The following is a 27,355-nucleotide window of genomic DNA, read 5'->3' as shown; positions in this document are numbered from 1 at the left end:
TGAGAATTACACGAGGCCAACACGTGCGCCCTATCTTTTTTGTTTTTAAGGTGTACAATATTTCTACCCCAATCTAGTAAATCACTTGATTTGAAAACAAGATGTTCATTAAGGTCTAAAGAAAAAAAACGGGAAGTAATTTGTGCAAAGCTGGGGGAAAGAACAGTCTGCTCAATGAAACAGAACACATGGGGCTGTAACAGGAACTCGATACGACGGAGTGAAAGGGAAATGATTTGGCGCATTGGAATTTTACGTGTGTTAGGATCTTGGTCAAAAACCCAACTATAGGGCAGCACGGTGGCGCGGTGGGTTAGCACGGCTGCCTCACGGCGCCGAGGTCCCAGGTTCGATCCCGGCTCTGGGTCACTGTCCGTGTGGAGTTTGCACATTCTCCCCGTGGGTTTCGCCCCCACAACCCAAAGATGTGCAGGGTAGGTGGATTGGCCACGCTAAACTGCCCCTTAATTGGAAAAAATGAATTGGGTATTCTACATTTATTTAAAAAAAACTATTTTCAATTTGTAAAATTATGAGGAAATGTTGCTCCTCCACGTGAGTGTTGACACTCACCCATCGGTATCTTTTATGTTAAAACACGGAATTAACCACATCAGCAACAAATAGCTTTACAGTTAACAGTTCTTAAATAAAAAAGAAACCCGTAACTTATTTCATAAACCTGCCACTACATTCCAATTAAGCAAACCGATATATGTCAAATACCGCTCATGAATAAAGTTAACAACCAGGGTTCTACTTGCTTTTCTCCGTGCAGAGTCTATGGAGAGAGAACCTTTCAGGACCAAACTGAAACACCTCTGTTCAGATTCGAGTCCTAGGGTCAACTGACTTTTCAGACAGACCTGGCTCTCCCATTGACTACATCATCTGTACCCAAAGCATCAGACATTCTTTGTCTCTTCTTACAAGGCGCCTCTTGACATATTTAGCCAGGACCAAACACAATACCCCTCATAAAATTATCTACACCCAGGGGTCCTTCAAACGTAAACAATATTCCATTTGCTAGTTATCTACAAACAAGTAAATGGTTATCAAGCTCTATTAGCTTGAACACTTCACCTGCAAATCAATGATGACCTTGCTTTTATGACATCCTAATTACTGCTCTAGCAGTGATACTGTCTGTGTGCATCTTTTTAAAAAAAAAATTTCTCGAGTACCCAATTAATTTTGTTTCCAATTAAGGGGCAATTTAGCGTGGCCAATCCACCTCGCCTGCACATCTTTTGGGTTGTGGGGCGAAACCCACGCAAACACGGGGAGAATGTGCAAACTCCACACGGACAGTGACCCAGAGCCGGGATCGAACCTGGGGGCTCGGCGCCGTGAGGCCGCAGTGCTAACCCACTGCGCCGCCGTGCTGCCCTGTCTGTCCGCATCTTAACCCAGGTTTTAATAACACTTCATCACACTTGGAATCAGGATGTGTTCCACAGGACTGGGCTGCAAATAGGCCTTGCAGCCTGATAGCAGATTCAAGACACCTGGATCTCCACATCATTACCCTTCAGTTCAGCACTGCAGCTGCTGCAAATGCTCAAAATCATGAGGTGGGATAGCGAAGATGGTAAAGACTTGACAAAACCATCAAATTGTTCACTGATCTCCGAATGCAGCTTCACGTTGCCTCCCCAAAAGACTGGCGCGTACCACTCTACTCCTGCTAATTCTTCCATTCCAATTCTGTCGAAAGCCAACAAATCTCACCCCAAACAAGGCGCCGGGGGGGGGGGGGGGGGCGTTGGATGACCTGCCGACTGAGAAGCTCAGCAGGCTGCTGCATCTTGTTCACCCATCTTGCTAAAGTGCAGACAAAGAGAGTGGGTGGGGGAGGCAGAGTGGGTGCTCGCGCGTAGGTGCGCGCACACACGGGCGAGGGAACCAGTGGAAAAACATACATGCACACAGAGGGCGGGGAGCGGAGACACCAACATAGACAGGCAGACACACAATGAAAAAGGGTGGGGAGAATCACCAGGCAGGACACAACAGGGTACATTACCAGTACAAAACACACGAGGCAGGAAGGCTCGGCCTCTTCGTACTGGTGATAGCTGCAGCAACAGTCAGGGTGCAATGTACAGTCAGCACCTACTACACATGGCACAGAGCAAGTCTGGGCAAGCCAGACCAAGGTTAGCAAGCTTAGATTAATAGAGTGTCAACCCACAGCGAACTGTGTACATCACTCGGCAAGTTCAATAAAGCAGTGTTGAACCGTCCACAGCATTGGAAGCCTGTTTTCAAGTGATACTGCATCGAGTTGCAGTCTGTGTTAATCCAACATATATAACACATCAGCATGGATGCTTAATGTCATATAAGTCGAGCAGGGTAAATGAGGAATTCAAAAGTTAGAAAACAGAATACTCTGTGCGAGGAGCAACCATCTGAAACAAAGCCTCTTGATCCTTTCACTTATTATTTTCACCCCCTCTTTCCCCTCTGTGTATATGTATATATTATATAGAGAGATAAGAGAGATAAGAGAGATAAGAGAGATAAGAGAGATAAGAGAGATAAGAGATAGAGAGATAGCGAGATAAGAGAGAGAGAGCGCGAGAGAGAGCGCGAGAGAGAGCGCGAGAGAGAGCGCGAGAGAGAGCGCGAGAGAGAGCGAGAGAGAGAGAGAGAGCGCGAGAGAGCGCGAGAGCGCGAGAGAGAGAGCGCGAGAGAGAGAGCGGGCGAGAGAGAGCGGGCGAGAGAGAGCGGGCGAGAGAGAGCGGGCGAGAGAGAGCGGGCGAGAGAGAGCGGGCGAGAGAGAGCGGGCGAGAGAGAGCGGGCGAGAGAGAGCGGGCGAGAGAGAGCGGGCGAGAGAGAGCGGGCGAGAGAGAGCGGGCGAGAGAGAGCGGGCGAGAGAGAGCGGGCGAGAGAGAGCGGGCGAGAGAGAGCGGGCGAGAGAGAGCGGGCGAGAGAGAGCGGGCGAGAGAGAGCGGGCGAGAGAGAGCGGGCGAGAGAGAGCGGGCGAGAGAGAGCGGGCGAGAGAGAGCGGGCGAGAGAGAGCGGGCGAGAGAGAGCGGGCGAGAGAGAGCGGGCGAGAGAGAGCGGGCGAGAGAGAGCGGGCGAGAGAGAGCGGGCGAGAGAGAGCGGGCGAGAGAGAGCGGGCGAGAGAGAGCGGGCGAGAGAGAGCGGGCGAGAGAGAGCGGGCGAGAGAGAGCGGGCGAGAGAGAGCGGGCGAGAGAGAGCGGGCGAGAGAGAGCGGGCGAGAGAGAGCGGGCGAGAGAGAGCGGGCGAGAGAGAGCGGGCGAGAGAGAGCGGGCGAGAGAGAGCGGGCGAGAGAGAGCGGGCGAGAGAGAGCGGGCGAGAGAGAGCGGGCGAGAGAGAGCGGGCGAGAGAGAGCGGGCGAGAGAGAGCGGGCGGAGAGAGAGAGCGGGCGAGAGAGAGAGAGAGCGGGCGAGAGAGAGAGAGAGCGGGCGAGAGAGAGAGAGAGCGGGCGAGAGAGAGAGAGAGCGGGCGAGAGAGAGAGAGAGCGGGCGAGAGAGAGAGAGAGCGGGCGAGAGAGAGAGAGAGCGGGCGAGAGAGAGAGAGAGCGGGCGAGAGAGAGAGAGAGCGGGCGAGACGAGAGAGAGAGCGGGGCGAGAGAGAGAGAGAGCGGGCGAGAGAGAGAGAGAGCGGGCGAGAGAGAGAGAGAGCGGGCGAGAGAGAGAGAGAGCGGGCGAGAGAGAGAGAGAGCGCGGGCGAGAGAGAGAGAGCGGGCGAGAGAGAGAGAGAGAGCGGGCGAGAGAGAGAGAGAGAGCGGGCGAGAGAGAGAGAGAGAGCGGGCGAGAGAGAGAGAGAGAGCGGGCGAGAGAGAGAGAGAGAGAGAGCGGGCGAGAGAGAGAGAGAGAGAGCGGGCGAGAGAGAGAGAGAGAGCGGGCGAGAGAGAGAGAGAGAGCGGGCGAGAGAGAGAGAGAGAGCGGGCGAGAGAGAGAGAGCGGGCGAGAGAGAGAGAGAGCGGGCGAGAGAGAGAGAGAGCGGGCGAGAGAGAGAGAGAGCGGGCGAGAGAGAGAGAGAGCGGGCGAGAGAGAGAGAGAGCGGGCGAGAGAGAGAGAGAGAGCGGGCGAGAGAGAGAGAGAGCGGGCGAGAGAGAGAGAGCGGGCGAGAGAGAGAGAGAGCGGGCGAGAGAGAGAGAGAGCGGGCGAGAGAGAGAGAGAGCGGGCGAGAGAGAGAGAGAGCGGGCGAGAGAGAGAGAGAGCGGGCGAGAGAGAGAGCGGGCGAGAGAGAGAGAGAGCGGGCGAGAGAGAGAGAGAGCAGGCGAGAGAGAGAGAGAGAGCGGGCAAGAGAGAGAGAGAGCGGGCGAGAGAGAGAGAGAGCAGGCGAGAGAGAGAGAGAGAGGAGCGGGCGAGAGAGAGAGAGAGAGCGGGCGAGAGAGAGCGGGTGAGAGAGAGAGAGAGCGGGCGAGAGAGAGAGAGCGGGCGAGAGAAAGAGAGCGGGCGAGAGAGAGAGAGCGGGCGAGAGAGAGAGAGCGGGCGAGAGAGAGAGAGCGGGCGAGAGAGAGAGAGCGGGCGAGAGAGAGAGAGCGGGCGAGAGAGAGAGAGCGGGCGAGAGAGAGAGAGCGGGCGAGAGAGAGAGAGCGGGCGAGAGAGAGAGAGCGGGCGAGAGAGAGAGAGCGGGCGAGAGAGAGCGGGCGAGAGAGAGAGAGCGGGCGAGAGAGAGAGAGCGGGCGAGAGAGAGAGCGAGAGCGAGAGCGAGAGAGAGAGAGAGAGAGAGAGCGGGCGAGAGAGAGAGAGAGAGAGAGAAAGAGCGGGCGAGAGAGAGAGAGAAAGAGCGGGCGAGAGAGAGAGAGAGCGGGCGAGAGAGAGAGCGCGGGCGAGAGAGAGAGCGCGGGCGAGAGAGAGAGCGCGGGCGAGAGAGAGAGCGCGGGCGAGAGGGGGAGACAAGTTAAGGTGAGGGGGGATAGATTAGGAATTAGATAACAGTTAACCAGTTGTATTTGCTGCAGATTTCTTTATAGTTCTGATCATAAATAAAAGATGTTCAAATTTACAAACCTGGTGACTGTAATTATTGGGCAGCGAAGGGCCAAAGGACTGCTGGTATTTTTTCGAACAATGATTGGTTAATTTGCTACTCTGGGTCACGTGGGGCTGGAATTGACCGTACCCGAGCCCAGGATGTCCTAACAGGCCATTGACTGGTATCCACATTGCCCCTTTGGCTCAGCATTTTAAATATTTTGGGTAAATCCAACATTGTACGGTCTATATGAATTCATCACAAAACAGCATGGAATAAATAAAACAGGTATGTCGTGAAGTGCGCGCCTGGGTTTGTCTGAACAAATGGTTGCCACTTTATATTAATGAGCGATTGTTTTTTGTTGAGAACAAAAAGGCAGCTTTTCAGATTGCGAATTACTCCCTAAGTATCATTACCAGGCGTGTGGAGTGACGAGTGGTTATCCCCTTTTGCAGGTAAATGTGCAGCAATTTATGATATGGTCAGTCAATTAACCACAAGGGCAATTGCTGCCCAGGTTTGGACAATGTGCCGACGCAGTACAGTGTGGCAGTATGTGATTTGCAGTGTAGAATGCGACAGGCCAACTTATTAACAGCAAGAACAAAGATGATGTACTTTGTAAGACCACTGGAACCTTCAGCATGTTCCACTCATCAACCACGCTCCCAGCCTGCTCTCCATTAGGAGTCCAGTTCCTTTCTTCACCTCTCTGAAGGGGACTGCCGTAAAAACGACCGCATTGCCTGAAAGGTTTAATCACGTGGCGAGTAGGATGGAGTTACAGACGTCTAGTGCTTTACTCGGACTTCACTTGTGTGTTATCGGCATTCCAGTTTTGGCCACTGAACGTTCTTTTTGCCAAGGCGACACTGGAAGGATTCTCACACCAGCCTTGGGGGAAAGAATTCACCTCCCTGTGTGAAACTCTCATTCCGGCAATTGTGGTCAACTCCATGCTGAGTTCACCTGTCCTTCTCCATCCCACAGCACCGATTCTTGCTGGAGTACCAGGCCCACAGGCTCTAGTGCCAGGAAATGGCATCGGAGCCAATTTGGGGATGCCCTCACCAATGGAGGGTCACAGGAAGGGGCCACCCAAATGAATACAGGAGCAAGAAGCCAGCCTGCTACTCATTCGCTCGAGCCAGGAGGCCAGCAAGTATAATTACTCTCTTAAAAAAATAACCCTGGGGTATGAGCTACGGGAAAAGATGCACAAGAGTTTGCGAGCTCAAAGAATGTTTACTTCTCAGATGGCACTTCAGTAACGAGCAAGTGAAAACATGATCATTAGCCAATTACAGTTTATGAACCTGGTACTACGATAATCACAGGTTTACACTGACTTATTTCAGGCAGTCTTCCAGGTATTTTCACTGTTCAGCACATGCGCCTGCCCGTTTGCTTCAATGTGATTTCGATGACCAACTATTGGGGCAAGTGAAAGAGGAACACCAACTGATGTAGATGGGTGGGAGATATACGTTAAAGAGGAGAGGCAGATTGACAGGGAACCTCTTTCCTGTCTCCCTCCACCTCCTCTCGCCACACACACACTCTCTCTCTCTCACACACACACTCTCTCCCACACACACACACACACTCTCTCCCCCACACACACACACTCTCTCCCACACACACACACACTCTCTCCACACACACACACACACTCTCTCCCCCACACACACACACACTCTCTCCCCCACACACACACACTCTCTCCACACACACACACACTCTCTCCCACACACACACACACACACTCTCTCCCACACACACACACACTCTCTCCCCCACACTCCCACACACTCTCTCTCCCCCACACACACACACACTCTCTCCCCCACACACACACACTCTCCCACACACACTCTCCCACACACACACACTCTCCCCCACACACACACTCTCCCCCACACACACACTCTCCCCCACACACACACACACTCTCCCCCACACCCACACACACACACACACACTCACTCTCCCACACACACACACACACTCTCCCACACACACACACACTCTCCCCCCACACACACACACTCCCCCCCACACACACACACTCCCCCCCACACACACACACTCCCCCCCACACACACACTCTCCCCCCCCACACACACACTCTCCCCCCCCCACACACACACTCTCCCCCCCCACACACACACTCTCCCCCCCCACACACACACTCTCCCCCCCCACACACACACTCTCCCCCCCCACACACACACTCTCCCCCCCACACACACACTCTCCCCCCCACACACACACACTCCCCCCCACACACACACACTCTCCCACACACACACACACACTCTCCCCCACACACACACTCTCCCCCACACACACACACCCCCACACCCCCCACACACACACACTCTCCCACACACACACACACTCTCCCACACACACTCTCCCACACACACACACACTCTCCCACACACACTCTCTCCCACACACACTCTCTCCCACACACACTCTCTCCCACACACACTCTCTCCCACACACACACACACTCTCTCCCCCACACACACACACTCTCTCCCCCACACACACACTCTCTCCCCCACACACACTCTCTCCCCCACACACACACTCTCTCCCCCACACACACACTCTCCCACACACACACTCTCTCGACTCCACATTATCAGTTAGACAGGCATTAGGAGGTCTCGAGTAACAAGGCTGCAATTCAGGCAGGCAGTGTTGGTGATGTCATGAATTGCCAAGTCCATCAGGAGAACTCAGAGGCGGAGTTACTCCCAAAGACTCCCTGCCAGATTGCTGTTTGTCTTTGCATTATGTAGCCTGCCGTTTATTGGGTGATGCTCCTTGAAGAATTCATTTCTGCTTTCATATGATGAGCCAGCTAAATACGAAGGATTAAAGCAAATTACTGCGGACGCTGGAAAGAACAGAGTGCGGATACGGTGTAACATAGGGGAATAGTTGAGAGAGAGAGAACAGCATCGTAAAAACAGCAGCTACCTAGACTCCTGCAATGCCACATCCTGCTTCCGTTCTGCAGCATTCGTCCCCAAGGCAGAATTACAGATCAGCCATGAGCGAACCAAATGGGGTTGAATGGCCTTCTCCCGTTCCTCTATTCCCAACAATCGGCTGGAGGGAAAGACAGCGGCTTTTTAAGTGGGCAGCCGTGTTGGAATTAGAAGTTGGCAGGTTTGTGCCCTGTTCAAGGGCTTGAGTTAATTTGTGATCTCCCACACACCCTCTCTCTCCCACATAACCCCACGCCCTGATCATGGATCATCCACCCAACCTTGGGAGTTGAGTTTTCCGCAACATTCACTCACAGTTTATAGGAAAAGATCTGCAAACGCTGGGAATACGAGATAAAAACATTGGAAACCGCAGGCACTGGGGGAGTGCAGCGTTGTCGGAAATGCTGCCTTTCAAATGAAGTGTTAAATTGAGACACTGCTGCCACGGTGGATTGTAAAAATCCCATTGGCGCGCTTTGAGGAGCAACAGCGAGCTCCCCTGGTCAACTCTGAGCCATTGCCCAACACTATACGTAAACTGTTCAACTGGTCATTTCTCTCCTTCATCTGTGGGGATCCAGTCGTGTGAAATGTCGATTCCAACTCCGTTTATGTAACAACAGGCGCTCTGCAGAACACAGATTTAACCAACAAAACGGGACTAAAGGTTTACATTATAAAATTGGAAGCAGGCATGGTGGTTGGGCTCCACTTATTCAGTGTATTTAGGCAGGTGATTTATTCAGCGATGCAGTCGCTTGAAGCTTTCTTTGACACGTGGTCATTTAACGGCCGGCACAGGAACTCTCAGGTTGCTGGGCAGCCCAGTGTCATGTGAGAGTACCTTTAAGATATGGATGTTTAAGCAATGTACCTTTAAGAAAACAGTGATGTCAGAGAGTGGGTGGAGCCGAGTTCAGGTCAGCCATTTTGAGGTTTCAGTTTGAAAAAGTCGCTCGTGTGTGTTTCCAGAGAGCTGCAGTTTGGAGGAAAAGAGCTTGGGAGTGTCTGTGCTTGCAGTGAGCTGGATCTCTGCCATGAAAGACTATCTCTGGATCATTTGGGTGATTTAAACTCATAATAGTAAAGCCTTTAACCTGATGTGATTCTGTTTAAAGGTGTTAAGTCTCTTGGAAGTTTGAAGGAACATTTTGAGGAATTATTTCCTGTTGCAATATTTTCTGAGTTATCTTTGAAGTAAGGGGTGTTAAGGGATCCAATGTTTATTTAAGATGTTAAGTTGAGTTCATGGAATGAACAGTGTTTTGTGTTTAAAAACCCACGTGTCCATAATTGTAATCCCACACCTGGGGAACAAGCCGTGTGCTAGGAAAAGCAACAAATACATTAAAGGGTTGAACTCCATGATACATTTTGGGGTTCTGAAAACACCTCGCCCATAACACCAGAAACACGGATTAGGTAGCAGGGGTGGGGACAAGGGCAGGTGTACAAAACCCATTGATAGAATCCTCACAGTGCAGGAGGTCATTCGCCCCATCTAGTCTGAACCGCCCGTCCGAAGGAGGACTCTGCCCAGGCACTCGCCCCCCCCCCCCCCCCCACTCATTGATCATGGACAATCCACCCAACCTTGGGAGTTGCGTTCTCCACAACATTCACTCGGTTTATTTGATCTGCAAATGCTGGGAATATGAGATAAAAACATTAGAAAACGTTGTAAAATTTACAGCCACTGTGTCAGTATGAAAAGGGTACTGATTCGAGTCTCAGAGGGCAATCAGTATGACTGCCCTGCTCCATATTATCTGTACAATGGTCTGTACCGCAGAAGGGTAAACTGGCCGTACATGCAATGCACCATCTCTGCATTCTCCTCCCCACCCCACAAAGGTGGCAGTGCCTTGCCATTTGAAACGGGATTTCACCAGACAGGAATGTTCCCAAGCGGGAGGAAATGAAATGAAAATGAAAATCGCTTATTGTCACAAGTAGGCTTCAAATGAAGTTACTGTGAAAAGCCCCTAGTCGCCACATTCCGGCGCCTGTTCGGAGAGGCTGTTACGGGAATTGAACCGTGCTGCTGGCCTGCCTTGGTCTGCTTTCAAAGCCAGCGATTTAGCCCTGTGCCAAATGGAACCGTGCCATTTGCAAATGACACTAAAGTCGGTGGAGTTGTGGACAGTGTGGACGGATGTTACAAGTTACAGAGGGACATAGATAAGCTGCAGCGCTGGGCTGAGAGGTGGCAAATGGAGTTTAATGCAGAAAAGTGTGAGGTGATTCATTTTGGAAGGAGTAACAGGAAGACAGAGTACTGGGCTAATGGTAAGATTCTTGTCAGTGTGGTGAGTAGAGATCTCGGTGTCCATGTACATAGATCCCTGAAAGTTGCCACCCGGGTTGAGAGGGTTGTTAAGAAGGCGTACGGTGTGTTAGCTTTTATTGGTAGAGGGATTGAGTCTCGGAGCCATGAGGTTATGTTGCAGCTGTACAAAACTCTGGTGTGGCCGCATTTGGAGTACTGCGTGCAATTCTGGTCGCCGCATTACAGGAAGGATGTGGAAGCTTTGGAAAGGGTGCAGTGGAGATTTACCAGAATGTTGCCTGGTATGGAGGGAAGATCTTATGATGGAAGGCTGAGGGACCTGAGGCTGTTTTCGTTAGAGAGAAGGTTAAGAGGTGACTTAACTGAGGCATACAAGGTGATCAGAGGATTAGATAGGGTGGACAGTGAGAGCCTTTTTCCTCGGATGGTGATGTCTAGCACAAGGGGACATAGCTTTAAATTGAGGGGAGATAGATATAGGACAGATGTCAGAGGTAGGTTCTTTACTCAGAGAGTAGTAGGGGCGTGGAATGCCCTGCCTGCAACAGTAGTGGACTCGCCAACACGAAGGGCAATTGAAATGGTCATTGGATAAACATATGGACCATAAGGGAATAGTGTAGATGGGCTTTAGAGTGGTTTCACGGTCGGCGCAACATCGACGGTCGAAGGGCCTGTACTGCGCTGTAATGTTCTATGTTCTATTTGTGGGTCGGGAGAAATATTCCGTGACCATTGTTTTTACTCGAACTCGTGTTATGTATTAGCTGACGTGAGGGTTTTTTTTTTTGAAGCGCGTGGTTAACTACTTAAATCAAAAAGAAAACTTTTTACTGCTGGAAACTTTGAAATCTTCAGACATCCAGGTGCTTTGTGGTTTGGTCTTCAGTCTCACAAGCCAAAGATGGGCAGGTAGGTGGGCTGGCCGCGCTAAATTGCCCCTTCATTGGAAAAATGAATTGGGTACTCTAAATTTATTTTTAAAAAGTTGATTTCTTGAAAGGTCACCTGTTCTGATGAAAATTATCCAAAGGGGATCGAATCGCATGCAGGTGTGTTTCCCATCTTAAAATGCTAAAAATAATACGTCACGGGAAATAACGAGAGAGAGAAACAGTTGAGAGTTGAGACCCCCCTCGAGGAGGGTTTGGCGGGCAGCGTGCGAGTTAAGTAGAAGGACCTGCTCCAATTACGCTGCATATCCACAAGGCTGCTCAGATTATAGCGCTTGATCAATTTTAATTCCCGAGTTAGTATTTAGCGACGATTGCAGAGAGCCCCAGCTGACACCTATGACACACGCCAAACGAACCACTCCACTATGAATCCTCTTAACTGGGACATTTAGATTCAATAAAAGCAGCAGTTTTGTTCGAACAATTTGAACAAATTATGAATCAGAGTGGGGTCGTAAAGTATGGCATTTTTTTTTAGGGGCGGCACGGTGGTCAGCATTGCTGCCTCACAGCGCCGAGGACCCAGGTTCGATCCCGGCTCTGGGTCAGTGCCTGTGTGGAGTTTGCACATTCTCCCCGTGTCTGCGTGGGTCTCACCCCCACAACGCAAAGATGTGCAGGGTCGGTGAATTGGTCACGCTAAATTGCCCCTTAATTGGCAACTTTTAAAAAAAAAAAAGTTTTTTAAATGCTTGAATCTTATAAATGTTGTGCTCAGAGACTTGGCTCTATTCATACAAGGAACAGAAACTAAACGTGCAGGTACAAGCCTTAATAATAATAATCTTTATTATCACAAGTAGGCTCACATTAACACTGCAATGCAGTTACTGTGAAAAGCCCCTAGTCGCCACATTCCGGCGCCTGTTCGGGTACACAGAGGGAGAATTCAGAATGTCCAATTCACCTAACAGCTCGTCTTTTGGGACTTGTGGGAGGAAACCGGAGGAAACCCACGCAGCCACCGGGAGAACATGCAGACTCCGCACAGACAGTGACCCAAGCCGGGAATCGAACCCGGGACCCTGGCGCCGTGAAGCCACAGTGCTAACCGCTGGGCTACCGTGCTGCCCATGCATTGGAAGGCAAATGGCACAAGAACAAAGAAGTCTTGCCAATGTCAAATGGGGCTTTAAAAGAGATCGCACCTGGAGTACTGGAGTACAAACTCAGGACACGTCAGATCAAGCTGCAGGGAAGATACTTGTTTTTTTTCTTTAATAGCTTTCACTTCAAAGAGGGAATCCTAAACACGTACTATCAGATTATAGAATAGTGAGAGGTGTGTATTCTGTGGTTACTGTGACAGCGAGGGAACCATCATGTGAAAGGTTGTGGTACGACAAGTTTGTTGTCGGAGATAAGCAGGCGATAAAGAGCGAGGGCTGGGTTCTTGTGGCTTGTTCAGTCATCCAGAGGCTCCTCTGAACCGGGTTACATGCAATATCGCCAGCTTGCTTATCTGGGCTTGTGCTGCAGAGTGCACAATCGCCAGGGGAGCCACATGTGGTTGGTGGGTCAGCTCAAGAGGTTACGGCAGGAGTGTTACGGTGACAGTGAGACGACAACCAATCAGCGACAATAAGTTTCCATTTGGGTTCCTGGCGGGACTCTAAAAAGAAATTAGCAAGTGCGAATGTACCGACATACCTTTCCCCAGACAAAAAAAACTCAGATGATGCAACCACAGACAAAACATTTGACTAATGTGACAGAGGACAGGCAGTGGAAGCAATGCATCTAATCTGATCGGATCTGATCGAATCTTCAGCCATGGCTCACAATTAGCAATTGCAAATGTGCGGTTGCTTCATCTCAACCGTTCCATTTGGCTTCCATGGGCACAACGCCCCCAGCCATCAGGAGAAGGGGTAGAATCTCACTCTGCACAAGCCCACGATTCAGTATGCGAGCCGAAACTGAGCAACCCGTCGAAAGCCTTCGGACGGAAAGACTGACTGACGCTCCCTTCCATCGTTCACCACGGCAGCTTCTGGCGATGCACACGCGCGCACCCACCGACTTTGCCCATTCACGTTCCGCTCTGGGAAATAGATGGCGGAAACAGAAACCCGCCAGCGAACAACCAGGCGCGATGTTTAATCCCTGGGACGTTGGAAATTTCTTTGTCGACGGTACATTTAAGCGTAATCAGAATTAAGTGGGGTCGGGTCTCAGCAACACAACTTTACTGCCGCCCCGTAACAAGGCAAGGACTCACGGAATCGGGGGTCATTTATTAACACGGATGGTGGATTGGTGAACCGACAGGGAGCAAAGGGAAGAGGTAAAGGTGGAATTTTAAAGTTGGCGGGCTTCAAGGAGGGAGTTCTGCAAGAACTTTAGTAGAATTAGAGGTGGCCTCGTTGAAATATTCTGACGGGTTTGACATGGCCGATGCGGCAAGCGGTTTCTCCTTGCTGGGGAAATCTAGGTCACAGGGGCACACAGTCTGGGGATAAGAGGCCCATTGTTTCGGACAGAGATGACGGGAAAGGACGACACTTAAAGCATTTCTGATTCCTCTTTGGCCCACAAGGTTGTGAATACTCCACTATTGACTCGACTGAAGGCCGAGATGGACAGATCTCTGGTCTCTCGGGGATAAGGGCGGCGGGCAGGATAACGGAGAGCCGGCAGAAGATCCGCCATGGCCGTACTGATTGGCGGAGCAAGCTTCAGGGGCCACACGGTCCGTTCTCGTTTTGCTTTTGGTTCGGCAAAAATGAAAGCTGACAGCATTAGTTTGGAAACCCGGCTGACAAGCAGAAGGGGGGGGGGGACAGCAACTGCTCAGATGTGGGTGCGAAACGAAGGCAAGACCAAGATACATGCAGTGGACTCTTCAACTACCCTCCGACGTGGGCCGGGCAGGCCGCAGTTGTACCCGAGGCGGTGGGCGGTTCACCAATACCGTCTCGAGGACAATCAGGATTGGGCAATAAAAGTGACGCCCACGCCCCGTAAATATCAACAACGACAGCAAAAAGAAAATCACAACCGAATGGTTTGGGAGTTGCAGCAAAGCAGTGGATTTGTCAAGTCCCAGGGGAAACAGGAGGAGCTGTGGTTGGGCTGAGGACAAATCGGCAAAGGCTAACGCTCCTGGCATTGTCAGCTTTCCGGGGTGGGGGGGTGAGAAAGGAAACCGCGAGACGAGAGAAATGGGAATTGGGGACTTGCCTGCTGAAGTTGCGGTCTCTGGTGGAGGTCGCCTTCTGGTGGGGCTGCAGTTAACAGTGTCCTGAAGCCTCTGCATTGCTTGTTTCTCTTGTGCTGGCTGCATACCTGCAGATTGCATCAAACGTGAACAATGTAAATAACGGCAGAGGACAAATAGCTTTTTTTTAAAAAAAAACCTTTTTAAAAATAAATTTAGAGTACCCAATTGATTTTTTCAATTAAGGGGGGCAATTTAGTGTGGCCAATCCACCCACCCGGCACATCTTTGGGTTGTGGGGGTGAAACCCACGCAAGCACGGGGAGAATGTGCAAACTCCACACGGACAGTGACCCAGAGCCAGGATCGAACCTGGGACCTCGGCGCTGTGAGGCAGCAGGGCTAACCCACTGCGCCACCGCGCTGCCCCGAGGACAAATATCTTCATTATCGCGCTTAATCGCTGGGCCATCAAGGGAGTTATTCAGAGTGTTGAAAACACGACAGAATTTTAGCCGCAAATTCACATTCTCACTGTTATGGCGTGCCACAATCAGTAAAAATCAGCAGATCCTTCATCCGTGGGTTTTGCTGAACTGACATAAAACCCGATGGCTCGTGACTGTCTAACACCTGTCTGTTTAACAATGCTGTCACTCAAAGGTGCGTTGGCTGCACCAGCCACAGCAGCAGTGGTAACAAAAGGCCGCTAACCCTCCCCTCGCAGGCCACCTGTACCAGGCCAGCAGCGTGCCTTTCCACTCAAAAGTGGGGCCCACTGAACCGTCTCCAGCTGCTGTCCTCTGCTCAGACACAAAACCTTGACGTCACCCATCCCAATAGAAAATGAATGGCGATGAAAGACACAATTTATACAGCGCCACAGATGCAATGGAACACCTCAGGTGTCTCACGGACACTTATAGAACAAAAAAATAAAACCAATCCGTTGCCTGGAATTATTATACGCAATGCCCAGTAGGATGTAATATTGAAATAAGGACAGGCACACAACGTACATAGCTCGAAGAAAAAAATTGAGCCCTGCTTTTTATTTGGCTATCTGTTTAAAAGATAGTTGTGCTCCAAGTCTCTATCAGATAGTACGTTTATGATGTGCAGTTTGTGCACGCTTTCTAAACCACTACAGTTCGATCAGAGCCTCAGCTATAAACGGAGCCTATTTAGAACAAGCTATTGAGCTCCCACTAGCCGACCTGACTGTGAAATACAATTCAGACACCCCAAGCAAAGGTCGTGACAACAGAACAGCACGGACTGCGTGCTACCTGGGGCCCTGCTAAGGTGCAGAGTTAAAGCGCGTTACAGAACTGATGCTGCATTGAGCTGACACGGTAAGCCACTTAGCACCTTTCAGCTTTTGCAATTGATGGAACACAGAGGAGGCTGAGAATTGGCGCTCAATATTGACTCCGATGTATCGCATTAAGAAATGTCACATCCCATGGCCAGCCTTCCAAAAAAAATAAAAATGAAGCTGTTGGATCGTGATTCAGGAGTGGAAATGCTGCCCATCCAACTGATGAGAACAGGGGCTATTTAAGAGGACGCACATACCTTCTGCCCCTTGCTCAGCGGAGCTGACTCATTCACGACTAGGGACTGACCCTTGCCCCTTTTAGCTGGTGTGGTTTGGTTGTACCCCTGGATGGTGGCTTTCCTCATCACGCCAACAGTGAAGCTGATGTTTCTTGTTTTAAAGTAAAAGGGACAAGGGGCGGGGAGGGGGGGTTGAGTATGTTAATTTCGCCTTCCGCTGCCACGAGAACAGCCTGGTGGACAGCTGGCAGAATTGCTCTTGCCCGGCGAGATCTCTGGTAGGTGCGTCTCTGGAGCTGCAAAGCGGGAGGCCAGGGTTATCAGATTAAAATCAAACGGCCAACCTTGGTCAAATTAAAAACAGCACTTTCTTCTGCTGGCAGGCTGTTCGAAAAGGATGGGCACCACCAAGTTGGCAGCGAGGAGGGCTGCTCTTGTGACTGTACTTGGCACAAGAGATAACGCACTGCTGAAGGCAGACAGACACACGGTTACATTCCGGACCCGAAGCTTCCTACGTCAGTTAAACCAGGCATTGTCAAACCCGGGGGCAGGACCCGCGGGAGGGTCGCGGAGCCGTCCGTCGCGGCGCTCCCGATCGCGCAAATGTGCGCGAAACCGCCACAGCGGCCGGCGGTTAATAACGCCGGCTGCGAGCGGCCTTCAAAATGGCCACGAACATGTAAAAACAAAATGCGGCCGCAGTGCGCATGCGCAAAACTAAGCGCATGCGCGCCGATGATCGGGCACGCATGCGCACTGCGGCCGTGCTTTTTTTTTTTTTTTTAAAAACGGTCGCAGCTTTTTGTTTTACAAATTTTATTCATTTATTTCATTCATTTAATTTTTATTTTTTTCATTTATTTTATTCATATTTTTTTTAACAACTTCGGGGGGTTTGTATTTGATAAAATGTTACAGGAAAAAAAATGTGGAACTTTGGACAGTTGGAGACTCCATACTTTCCGACACCGGAAGGCTTCACTTTCATCCAACAGGTTCCATTGGAGGAGCGGATACGAGGGCCAACGGGACCCAAAACCATTTCCTCCGTTTTTGTCAGCAGCAAACAAATGGTGGGTCGCAAAGGTCGGCCAGCGTGGGCCGCAACTCGTGTTGGCCGGCCGGCGTGGGTCGCGAAGGCCGGCCGGCGTGGGTCGCGAAGGTCGGCCGGCGTGGGTCGCGAAGGTCGGCCGGCGTGGGTCGCGAAGGTCGGCCGGCGTGGGTCGCGAAGGTCGGCCGGCGTGGGTCGCGAAGGTCGGCCGGCGTGGGTCGCGAAGGCCGGCCGGCGTGGGTCGCGAAGGCCGGCCGGCGTGGGTCGCGAAGGTCGGCCGGCGTGGGTCGCGAAGGTCGGCCGGCGTGGGTCGCGAAGGTCGGCCGGCGTGGGTCGCATTGGCCGGCATGGGTCGCGAAGGCCGGCCGGCGTGGGTCGCGAAGGCCGGCCGGCGTGGGTCGCGAAGGTCGGCCGGCGTGGGTCGCGAAGGTCGGCCGGCGTGGGTCGCGAAGGTCGGCCGGCGTGGGTCGCGAAGGTCGGCCGAGTGGGTCGCGAAGGTCGGCCGAGTGGGTCGCGAAGGTCGGCCGAGTGGGTCGCGAAGGTCGGCCGGCGTGGGTCGCGAAGGTCGGCCGAGTGGGTCGCGAAGGTCGGCCGGCGTGGGTCGCGAAGGTCGGCCGGCGTGGGTCGCGAAGGTCGGCTGATGTGGGTCGCGAAGGTCGGCCGGCGTGGGTCGCGAAGGTCGGCCGGCGTGGGTCGCGAAGGTCGGCCGGCGTGGGTCGCGAAGGTCGGCCGGCGTGGGTCGCGAAGGTCGGCCGGCGTGGGTCGCGAAGGTCGGCCGGCGTGGGTCGCGAAGGTCAGCCGGTTGAGAAAAATGGTCCCCGGAAAATAGGTTTGAGGAACACAGCGTTAAACCACAGGCGCACACGGTTTTAATTGAGTCACACATGGCCTGATTGAAAGGAATATGTTTGATTTGATTCATTAAGCTCCCCAGAAGGACTGCGCACTCCTCCCCTGCACAAGAAATTTAAGCTTCCGATTCTCGGGCAGATTTTTCCATCAAACTGTCTGAAACTAGGCTGAAAGTCCCATGGAAGTTCCCAGCACAAATCGCGCGTGCTCAGTACCTGCGCTCTCACTACCAGGTGCGTGCTCAGTACCTGCGCTCTCACTACCAGGTTCGTGCTCAGTACCTGCGCTCTCACTACCAGGTTCGTGCTCAGTACCTGCGCTCTCACTACCAGGTTCGTGCTCAGTACCTGCGCTCTCACTACCAGGTTCGTGCTCAGTACCTGCGCTCTCACTACCAGGTGCGTGCTCAGTACCTGCGCTCTCACTACCAGGTGCGTGCTCAGTACCTGCGCTCTCACTACCAGGTGCGTGCTCAGTACCTGCGCTCTCACTACCAGGTTCGTGCTCAGTACCTGCGCTCTCACTACCAGGTTCGTGCTCAGTACCTGCGCTCTCACTACCAGGTGCGTGCTCAGTACCTGCGCTCTCACTACCAGGTGCGTGCTCAGTACCTGCGCTCTCACTACCAGGTTCGTGCTCAGTACCTGCGCTCTCACTACCAGCTTCTACTACGACTGAAAATAAATTCCAGAAACGTGCTGCTGGAGATTTCTTTCTCAAATCAGCTGAAGGTGATATACTGGGATAATTTTAACCGTCAGCCTTCCGCACAGCCCCTGCAAACTAAATGTACTGCAGCTTAAAGTGAGGTACATGCTTCACAAACTGCTCGGCAAAGCACCGCTGCATCGATGATGGAACCAAGTCTTTATGAAAGGAAGGGGTTCATCACGGATTTGAATGAACGAAGCAGCTAATTACAAATCCGAACCAAAATATCAACTGCTACCCTGGTGAGAGTTATTATTCAACTCCATAATCAGAAACACAAAAGCTTGAAACACTGAGCGAGCAAACACAGCATTGAACTAACTTTTACAAAGAAAACCCACTTGTCTGACATGCAATCTGACATGAGGTTTTTTGGATTAAGGGCAAATTCTTTCAGCGGAACATCGCTGTAAACTCTCTTCCCCTGGCTCCTCCCTGGCCATTCACTCACACTGAATAAAACCCCTCACAATTTCAGACCTGGGTCCAAAGCATCCCTCTTCACAAAGATTCCCCTGCTGCTAGCTTGCCTCTCCCACCTCGATTTCCCTGAAGCCCTACATTTGTCACCTCAAAACAAGGGCGCATCCTGTCCCGTACCAAGTGTCATTTGCTCAGCAGCTCGTCTACGTAGGCTCCCGGTCCTCCAAAACGCCAAATCAAAATCATTTTCCACGCGTTCAAGTCCCTTTTCACTTTCCTCCCTGCCCCGAGTCATACCTCCCCTCTCTCTTTCTTCAGTCAGCATCTCATCTCCCTTTGCATTTGCTCTCCCTCCATATGGAATAAGAGTGTGGCAGAAAGAAGAGTATTAAAGGGTGCGGGCAAAGAACAGGGAAACAGGCTCCAGGTAGAAGAGCGAGCGGCAACAGGGGAGGCAGAACCAGCTGACGAGCCTTCTTCATTTGTTGGAACATCCACCGTGAATCTATCGTGCCGACATTTCATATTCATGAGAGTAGCCTGAAGCTGGTTTTTATACTCCGCTTTCTGTCGACCTGACACAGCGCCCGTTGTCACGTCTCCGGGATCTCACAGATGGAAGCAGTGGTGGGATTTGCTGAAGTCAACAAGTCATTGACAAACCTACATGCCACTTGCGAGGATTTCTGAATGAACCCCTCCTATTTTGGCAGCCCAGGCAGAAAAGAGAGACAGTACAGAGTCATGGCCATTCTACGCAAAATGTCAGGTGGCTGTCCATTCTATCAATTCTTTGCGGCAAGTCCAAATGAACTGGGTGCGTTCAGATGGCTCCCGATCAATTTCTGGGGATTGGCGGGGGTTACTCAAGGAATGGATTGGAAGTCCTCATTTCTTACAATATTTGCACATTTACTTTTTTTTTGAAATTTCAGAATACCCAATTAATCTTTTCCAATTGAGGGGCAATTTACAGGGGCTGTTTAGCACAGGGCTAAATCGCTGGCTTTGAAAGCAGACCAAGGCAGGCCAGCAGCACGGTTCGATTCCCGTACCAGCCACCCCGAACAGGCGCCGGAATGTGGCGACTAGGGGCTTTTCACAGTAACTTCATTTGAAGCCTACTTGTGACAATAAGCGATTTTCATTCATTTCATTTAGCGCGGCCAATCCACCTGCCCTGCACATCTTTGGGTTGTGGGGGGCGAAACCCACGCAGACACGGGGAGAATGTGCAAACTCCACACGGACAGGGGCCCAGAGCCGGGATCGAACCTGGGACCTCAGCGCCGTGAGGCAACAGTGCTAACCACTGTGCCGCCGTGCTGCCCTATATTTGCACATTTACAAGATTTGGCGGTCTCTCGAGTACAGGGCATGAGGTCCCAAATCGCGCTTTAATCGGCCCTCGCCTGTACCACTCTAACCCCACTACACCCAGAAGCTTGCTTTATCGAGCAATAACATTTCAAAGCTATACGCATGAATGGGATGAAAGTTAATCTCCGCTGCACTGCCGAAAAAGCAGAGAACAGAAGCAGAGTGAGGGGCAGATCAAACCTCAACGTGCCTGCGCCCCGAAGGATCTGCGCTCCTGATATTAAACCCCAATGGAAAAAGTTAGCAGCAAAACTGAAAAGGGCAATTTCACACCAGTTTACTTGTTTAATATTACTGACAGATCGGGAACCACAAGGCAACAGATTTCCAATAATGAGTTGCGAGTAAATGAAGCTCGACTTTAATGCCCTGGTTCCCAGAAGAGGAGAAAAAACAGACTTCCGGTTTCAAAAGTACTTAACGACAACGGTCCGACGAGAGCAGAAGGCAGAGGAAACGCGTTGCCACCTGAAAATAACCACCAGTAACTGACAACACCTCATCTTGTGCCAACTACTGTCAGTTTCCGATACCCCATCGCTTACTCCATCAACAGAACCTTCAAAACGACTCGGTATTCATTTGAGGCGTTAGGTAATCGTAGTCCAATAAACAGCCAGTAACTGAACTGTCCGACTTCTGCAATAACGGAATGTCCCAGGGTTAGATACAGCAAACCATCAGAGAGCCCATCCGGCTGCCTGGTGATGTGCGCTCAGTGGCTTTTCTCTGCGCACCATGCTTAAACAAATCATGGTTCATTCAGATTGCATTTTTCCGGCAGTACACATTAGCTGTACAAGGACAAACACGACTGTGGACCAAAATCCATTTCAGGGTCTACCTTCCTTTACAAAATTCCAAGTGAGTTCTGCAGTGCTAGTGTCAGTGGATTAATAATCCGGAGACACACAAACAGAAAATGCTGGGAAGATTCGGCAGCATCCGTGGAGGGAGAAACAGAGTTAGCGCTTCCAGTCTCCCCCGGCTTCTTCAGCTCGAAACGATAACTCTGCTACTCTCTCCACAGATGCTGCCAGGCCTGCTAGGGTTTTCCAGCCTTTTCAGTTTTTAGCTCCCGTTTCCAGCTCACGCAGTGATTTGCTTTTGATCCAGGGACCCAGGGTGGGGACTCCGGTTCGAATCCCCACCGCGGCAGATGGTAAAATTTGAATCCAATGAAAAATTGTGACTAATGGTGACCGTGAAATTATTGTCAATTGATGCAATAACGGTAGCGCAGTGGGTAGCACTGTTGCATCACAGTGCCAGGGACACGGGTTCGATTCCCGCACAGGCCACTGTCTGTGCGGAGTCTGCACGTGGGCAGCACGGTAGCATTGTGGTTAGCACAATTGCTTCACGCTCCAGGGTCCCAGGTTCGATTCCGGCTTGGGTCACTGTCTGTGCGGAGTCTGCACATCCTCCCCGTGTGTGCGTGGGTTTCCTCCGGGTGCTCCGGTTTCCTCCCACAGTCCAAAGCTGCGCAGGTAAATTCTGTGATAATCTGTGTGTAGGTTAGGTGGATTGGCCATGCTAAATTGCCCCTTAGTGTCCAAAAAGGTTAGGGGGGGTTACATGGATATGGTGGAGGTGTGGGCTTAAGTAGGGTGCTCTTTCCAAGGGCCGGTGCAGAGTTGATGGGCCGAATGGCCTCCTACTGCATGTAAATTCTATGAGTCTGCACGTTCTCCCCGTGTCCGCGTGGGTTTCCGGTCTCCTCCCACAAGTCCCGAAAGACGTGCTTGTCGGGTGAATTGGACATACTGAATTCTCCCTCAATGTGGCGACTACGGGATTTTCACAGTAACCGCATTGCAGTGTTAATGTAAGCCTTAAGGGGCAATTTAGCGTGGCCAATCCACCCACCCTGCACATTTTTGGGTTGTGGGGGCGAAACCCACGCAGACACGGGGAGAATGTGCAAACTCCACACGGACAGTGACCCAGGGCCGGGATCGAACCTGGGACCTCGGCGCCGTGAGGCAGCAGTGCTAACCACTGCGCCGCCGTGCTGCTCTCCTGTGACAATAATAAAGATTATGATGCAGTGGTTAGCACTGCTGCCTCACGGCGCCGAGGGCCCGGGTTCGATCCCGGCCCCTGGTGACTGTCCGTGTGAAGTTTGCACATTCTCCCAGTGTCTGCGTGGGCTTCGCCCCCACAATGCAAATAGATGTGCAGGGTCGGTGGATTGGCCGCGCTAAATTGCCCCTTAAATGGGGAAAAAAAAGAATTGGGTGAAGGTTGACCTAAAGGAGCGGGATAGCCTCCCGCTGACTTCGGCGGGGGAGGGTTCAGTCGGTCAAGGTGAACATCCTCCCAAGATTTCTATTGTTGTTTCAGTGCCTTCCAGTTTTCCGACTAAAATCTTTCTTTTCGAGAATCAATAAGATGCTCTTGTCTTTTATTTGGACGGGCAGGACTCCATAGGTCTGTAGGTTTGTATTTTACAAAGGGACAGGCAATCAGGGGGCCTAGCGTGCCCAACCTGTTATACTCCTACTGTGCGGCGAATATTGGAAAGGTGCGGGGGTGGAATAGGGGACGGATGGGGGGACGACTGTAAGGGCACCAGTTTGTGAGCATTGGTCACGGTTCCCCTTCTGTTTCCCCCGATGAAATGGACTGCCAACCCAGCGGACGTGGCTACCATGAGAATATGGCGGCTGTTTAGGCGACATTTTAAATGAAATGAAATAAAATGAAAATCGCTTATTGTCACAAGTAGGCTTCATCATAGATTAACATAGAATTTACAGTGCAGAAGGAGGCCATTCGGCCCATCGAGTCTGCACCGGCTCTTGGAAAGAGCACCCTACCCAAGGTCAACACCCCCACCCTATCCCCATAACCCAGTAACCCCACCCAACACTAAGGGCAATTTTGGACACTAAGGGCAATTTAGCATGGCCAATCCACCTAACCTGCACATCTTTGGACTGTGGGAGGAAACTGGAGCACCCGGAGGAAACCCACGCACACACGGGGAGAACGTGCAGACTCCGCACAGACAGTGACCCAAGCCGGGAATCGAACCTGGAGCTGTGAAGCAATTATGCTATCCACAATGCTACCGTGCTGCCCTCAAATGCTTCAAATGAAGTGACTGTGAAAATCCCCTAGTCGCCACATTCTGGCGCCTGTTCGGGGAGACTGGTACGGGAATTGAACCATGCTGCTGGCCTGCCTTGGTCTGCTTTCAAAGCCAGCGATTTAGCCCAGTGTGCTAAACCAGCCGCTACGGGGTGTTATGTCGGGGTTGGCTCCAATCTGCAAAAACCATAGCTTAGTGCCAGCAGTTTTGGACTCGTCCTTTGGGGCTTGGAGAGGAGGAGGAGTTAGAACGGTTTGGGGACTTGTTTGTAGATGGGAGGTTCACGACATTTTGAGCAGTGGCTGGAGAAGTACAAGCTTCCAAGAGCTAACCAGTTCCGGTACCATGAGGTGAGAAACATTGTACACAAGGAGGTCATTTCCTTCCCTTTGGCCCTCGCCGCCGCTGATGGAGAGTTCTCTTGGCGGTTGATATAAGTGAGGGGAGGGTGTCGGAGACTTGTCGGCTGGAGTCGACGCAGGTGCCTTTGGACGTGATGAAAAGGATTGGGAGGAGGGGTTAGGCCCGGAGTTTGGGGGTTGGGGAGTGAGGCTCTATATAGAGTCAACTGTACCTCCTCGGCGCTCAGCCTGGATGGATTTAAGGTGATGCAGACGGCACATTTGACTGGAATGAATGGGTTTTTCTCGGATGTAGAGGATAGGTGCGAGTGGTGCTCGAGGGGCACGGTGCATCAGACACACATGCTCTGATTCTCGACTGAGTTACTGGGTCTCCTCCTTCAGCACCGTGTCGGCAATTCTTGGGGTTGATTTGGACCCACGCCCCATGGTGGCTAATTTTGGGGTCTCAGGTTCACCAGAGTTACAGGCGGGGGGGTGGGGTGGCGGATGCTCTTGCCTCCGCATCTTTAGTAGCCCGAAGGAGAAGGCGGGGGGGGGGGCAAGAGGGGATTGGCTGAAATATTGTAAACTATTGTACGTATATGGATGTAAAGGTGACACACTGAAGAATTTGAATTTGTTAATAAGAATATTTTTTTAAAATGAATATAAAGAATGAAAGGAAATGACTAACAGCTTCACCCGGGGGAAGGAGTACGAGAGGAGGCTATCGCGAAATTATAAATGGATCGCAAGAGTTTCTGTGGGTATTTAAAAAGGCAAAATATGTTCAGCGAGTGTTGGTTCTCGAGAGAGTGACAATGGGAAGTTAATACGGGGTAGTAGGTGATAAGGAAATGGCAGATGAAATTAACAGATGTTTGCTTCTGGGTACAATAAACTTTCCAGTGGTGGGTGTCAATCAGGAGGTGTGAGCTCCTCTGGGTCCTGATGGATTTCACCACAGGGCCTTTGAAGAGGTGACTAATGAGGAACATAGAACATACAGTGCAGAAGGAGGCCATTCGGCCCATCGAGTCTGCACCGACCCACTTAAGCCCTCACTTCCACCCCATTCCTGTAACCCAATAACCCCTCCTATCCTCTTTGGTCACGAAGGACAATTTATCATGGCCAGTCCACCTAACCTGCGCGTCTTTGGACTGTGGGAGGAAACCGGAGCACCCGGAGGAAACCCACGCAGACACGGGGAGAGCGTGCAGACTCCGCACAGACAGTGACCCAGCCGGGAATCGAACCTGGGACCCTGGCGCTGTGAAGCCACAGTGCTATCCACTTGTGCTACTGTGCGGCCCTAGATCTGTTGGGTGTTAATTTTCCAAAGTTCACTTGTTTCTGGAAAGGTTCCATTAGAATGGGCCCCTCTATTCACCAAGGGAGGAAGGTAGAAAAGGGGGAACTATAGGTCGGTTAGCTTGACCTTTGCCGTGGGGAAGGAATTAGAATCATTGAGGCTACAGTCGGGCACTTTGCCAAATTCAAGATAATTGGGAAGAATGGTCCCATGAAAGGGAAATCGGGCGTAACAAATTTATTGGGAGTTCTCGGAAGGAGTAACATGCACTGTGGATAGGGGTCAGCCTGGAGACATGCTGAAGATTCCAGAAGGCATTTGATAAGGTGCCACATCAAAGGTTATTGCGCTAAATAAAAGCTCATGATGTTGGGTTAACATATTAGCGCAGATAGAAGTTTGGCTGGCTGACAGAAAACACTGCGCACCAGTGGGCCCTTTCCAGAATGTGACTGTTATGGGCCAGGGTTTAGAGAACCCCAAAGTGTATCATGGAGTTCACCTGACCCACAACTTTTACTAGATTGTGGTAGGGGGAGCACACGGCCCACTCTACAGGTGTGGGACAGCAGAAATGGAAAACGTATTTTTTAAAGCAAAACAATGTTCATTCTATGAACTCAAGTTAACCTTTTTAAAACACACAGTGAACATCTTAGCAACCATCAATTCAAATACAACCCCCAAAGAATACAACACTAAGTAATCCTTTAAGCTTTCCTCTTAACATCCATAAGACAACCCTAATTTGGGCAGCACGGTAGCATTGTGGATAGCACAATTGCTTCACAGCTCCAGGGTCCCAGGTTCGATTCCGGCTTGGGTCACTGTCTGTGCGGAGTCGGCACATCCTCCCCGTGTCTGCGTGGGTTTCCTCCGGGTGCTCCGGTTTCCTCCCACAGTCCAAAGATGTGCAGGTTAGGTGGATTGGCCATGATAAATTGTCCCTTAGTGTCCAAAATTGGCCTTAGTGTTGGGTGGGGTTACTGGGTTATGGGGATAGGGTGGAGGTGTTGACCTTGGGTAGGGTGCTCTTTCCAAGAGCCGGTGCAGACTCGATGGGTCAAATGGCCTCCTTCTGCACTGTAAATTCTATAAAATTCTATAAAATAAGACTTAAAACACCTTTCACCAGAAGCACATCAGGTTAAAGTCGCTTCAGTTATTAGTTTTAAATCACCAGGATCGATTTACAGTCTTTAGATTAGAGAGAGAGATTCATACACCTTCTGGCTGTGAATGCAGCTATCCAGCTCTGAAAACGCAACTAAAACACACCCTGCAGCAAACAGCCTAAAACGAAAGTAAAACGCGGACAGACAGCCCAGCTCCATCCACTCTCTGACATCACTGCAGTAGTAAACACCCATTTCTTAAAGGTACACCCACTACAGATATTTATATCCACACCCATTTATAAACACCCATTTCTTAAAGGTACTCTTACATGACAGTGACGTGTTCAGTCTCACAGGAGGCCTGTGCTGGGGCCTCAACTTTTCACAAATTATATGAATGACTTGGATAAAGAGAGTGAAGGCACGGCAGCCAAATTTACAGACGGCACAAAGGTAGCTCGGGAGGTATGTTGGGAAGAGGACACAAGGAGGTCGCAGGCGGAGATAGGAAGGCTGGGAGGCGAGTGGGAGTATAATGTGGGAAAATGTGAAGTCGTTCACTTTTGTGCGAAGAACACAAAATGCAGACCATTCCTAAAACGAGAACGGCTGCAGAATTCCGCGGTGCAGAGGGATCTAGGTGTTCTAGTGCATGAGTCATAAATAGTATAGAGATAGAGCAAATAATTAAGGAGGCTAATGGAGTGTTCTCCATTACCAGAGGAATTGAACAGAAAAGCAAGCAGTACCCTTCAGTTACACAGGGCATTTGAGAGACCCCACCTCAAATATTGTCCGCTATTTTAAGGGAGGATGGAGATCCATTGGGGATGGTTCAGAGGCGCTTTCCCAGATCGATACCTGGAATGAGCGGGTTGCCCGAGGAAATGTTAGACAGCCTGGGCTTATTTGCGCTGGAGTTTAGAAGAGTGAGAGGTGACTTGATTCAGTATAAAAAGGTCCTGAATGGTAGAGACAAGGTGGATGTGGAAAGGATATTTCCTCTTGGGGGCCAGTCCAGAACGAAGGGGGTCACAGTTGTAAAATTTAAGGGGTCACTGTTTTAACATTTAGGGGGCCGCTCTGTTAAGGCACAGTTGGGAGAAATTCTTTCTCTAAGGG

At 51.1% G+C, this 27,355-nt stretch overlaps 1 protein-coding gene across 1 annotated transcript in view; it reads right to left on the bottom strand.

Annotated features, from left to right (window-relative positions):
* Positions 1-27,355, bottom strand: part of ash1l (ash1 (absent, small, or homeotic)-like (Drosophila)) — a 412,201-nt gene that overhangs the window by 206,822 nt on the left and 178,024 nt on the right. Inside the window, 1 exon segment of the mRNA XM_072490632.1 lies at positions 14,403-14,507. Coding sequence (XP_072346733.1) covers positions 14,403-14,507 — 105 coding nt within the window.

This window comes from Scyliorhinus torazame, chromosome 26, assembly GCF_047496885.1.
Source record: "Scyliorhinus torazame isolate Kashiwa2021f chromosome 26, sScyTor2.1, whole genome shotgun sequence".
In the NCBI taxonomy this organism is placed as follows: domain Eukaryota; kingdom Metazoa; phylum Chordata; class Chondrichthyes; order Carcharhiniformes; family Scyliorhinidae; genus Scyliorhinus; species Scyliorhinus torazame.
This window is presented reverse-complemented; position numbering and strand designations above follow the sequence as displayed.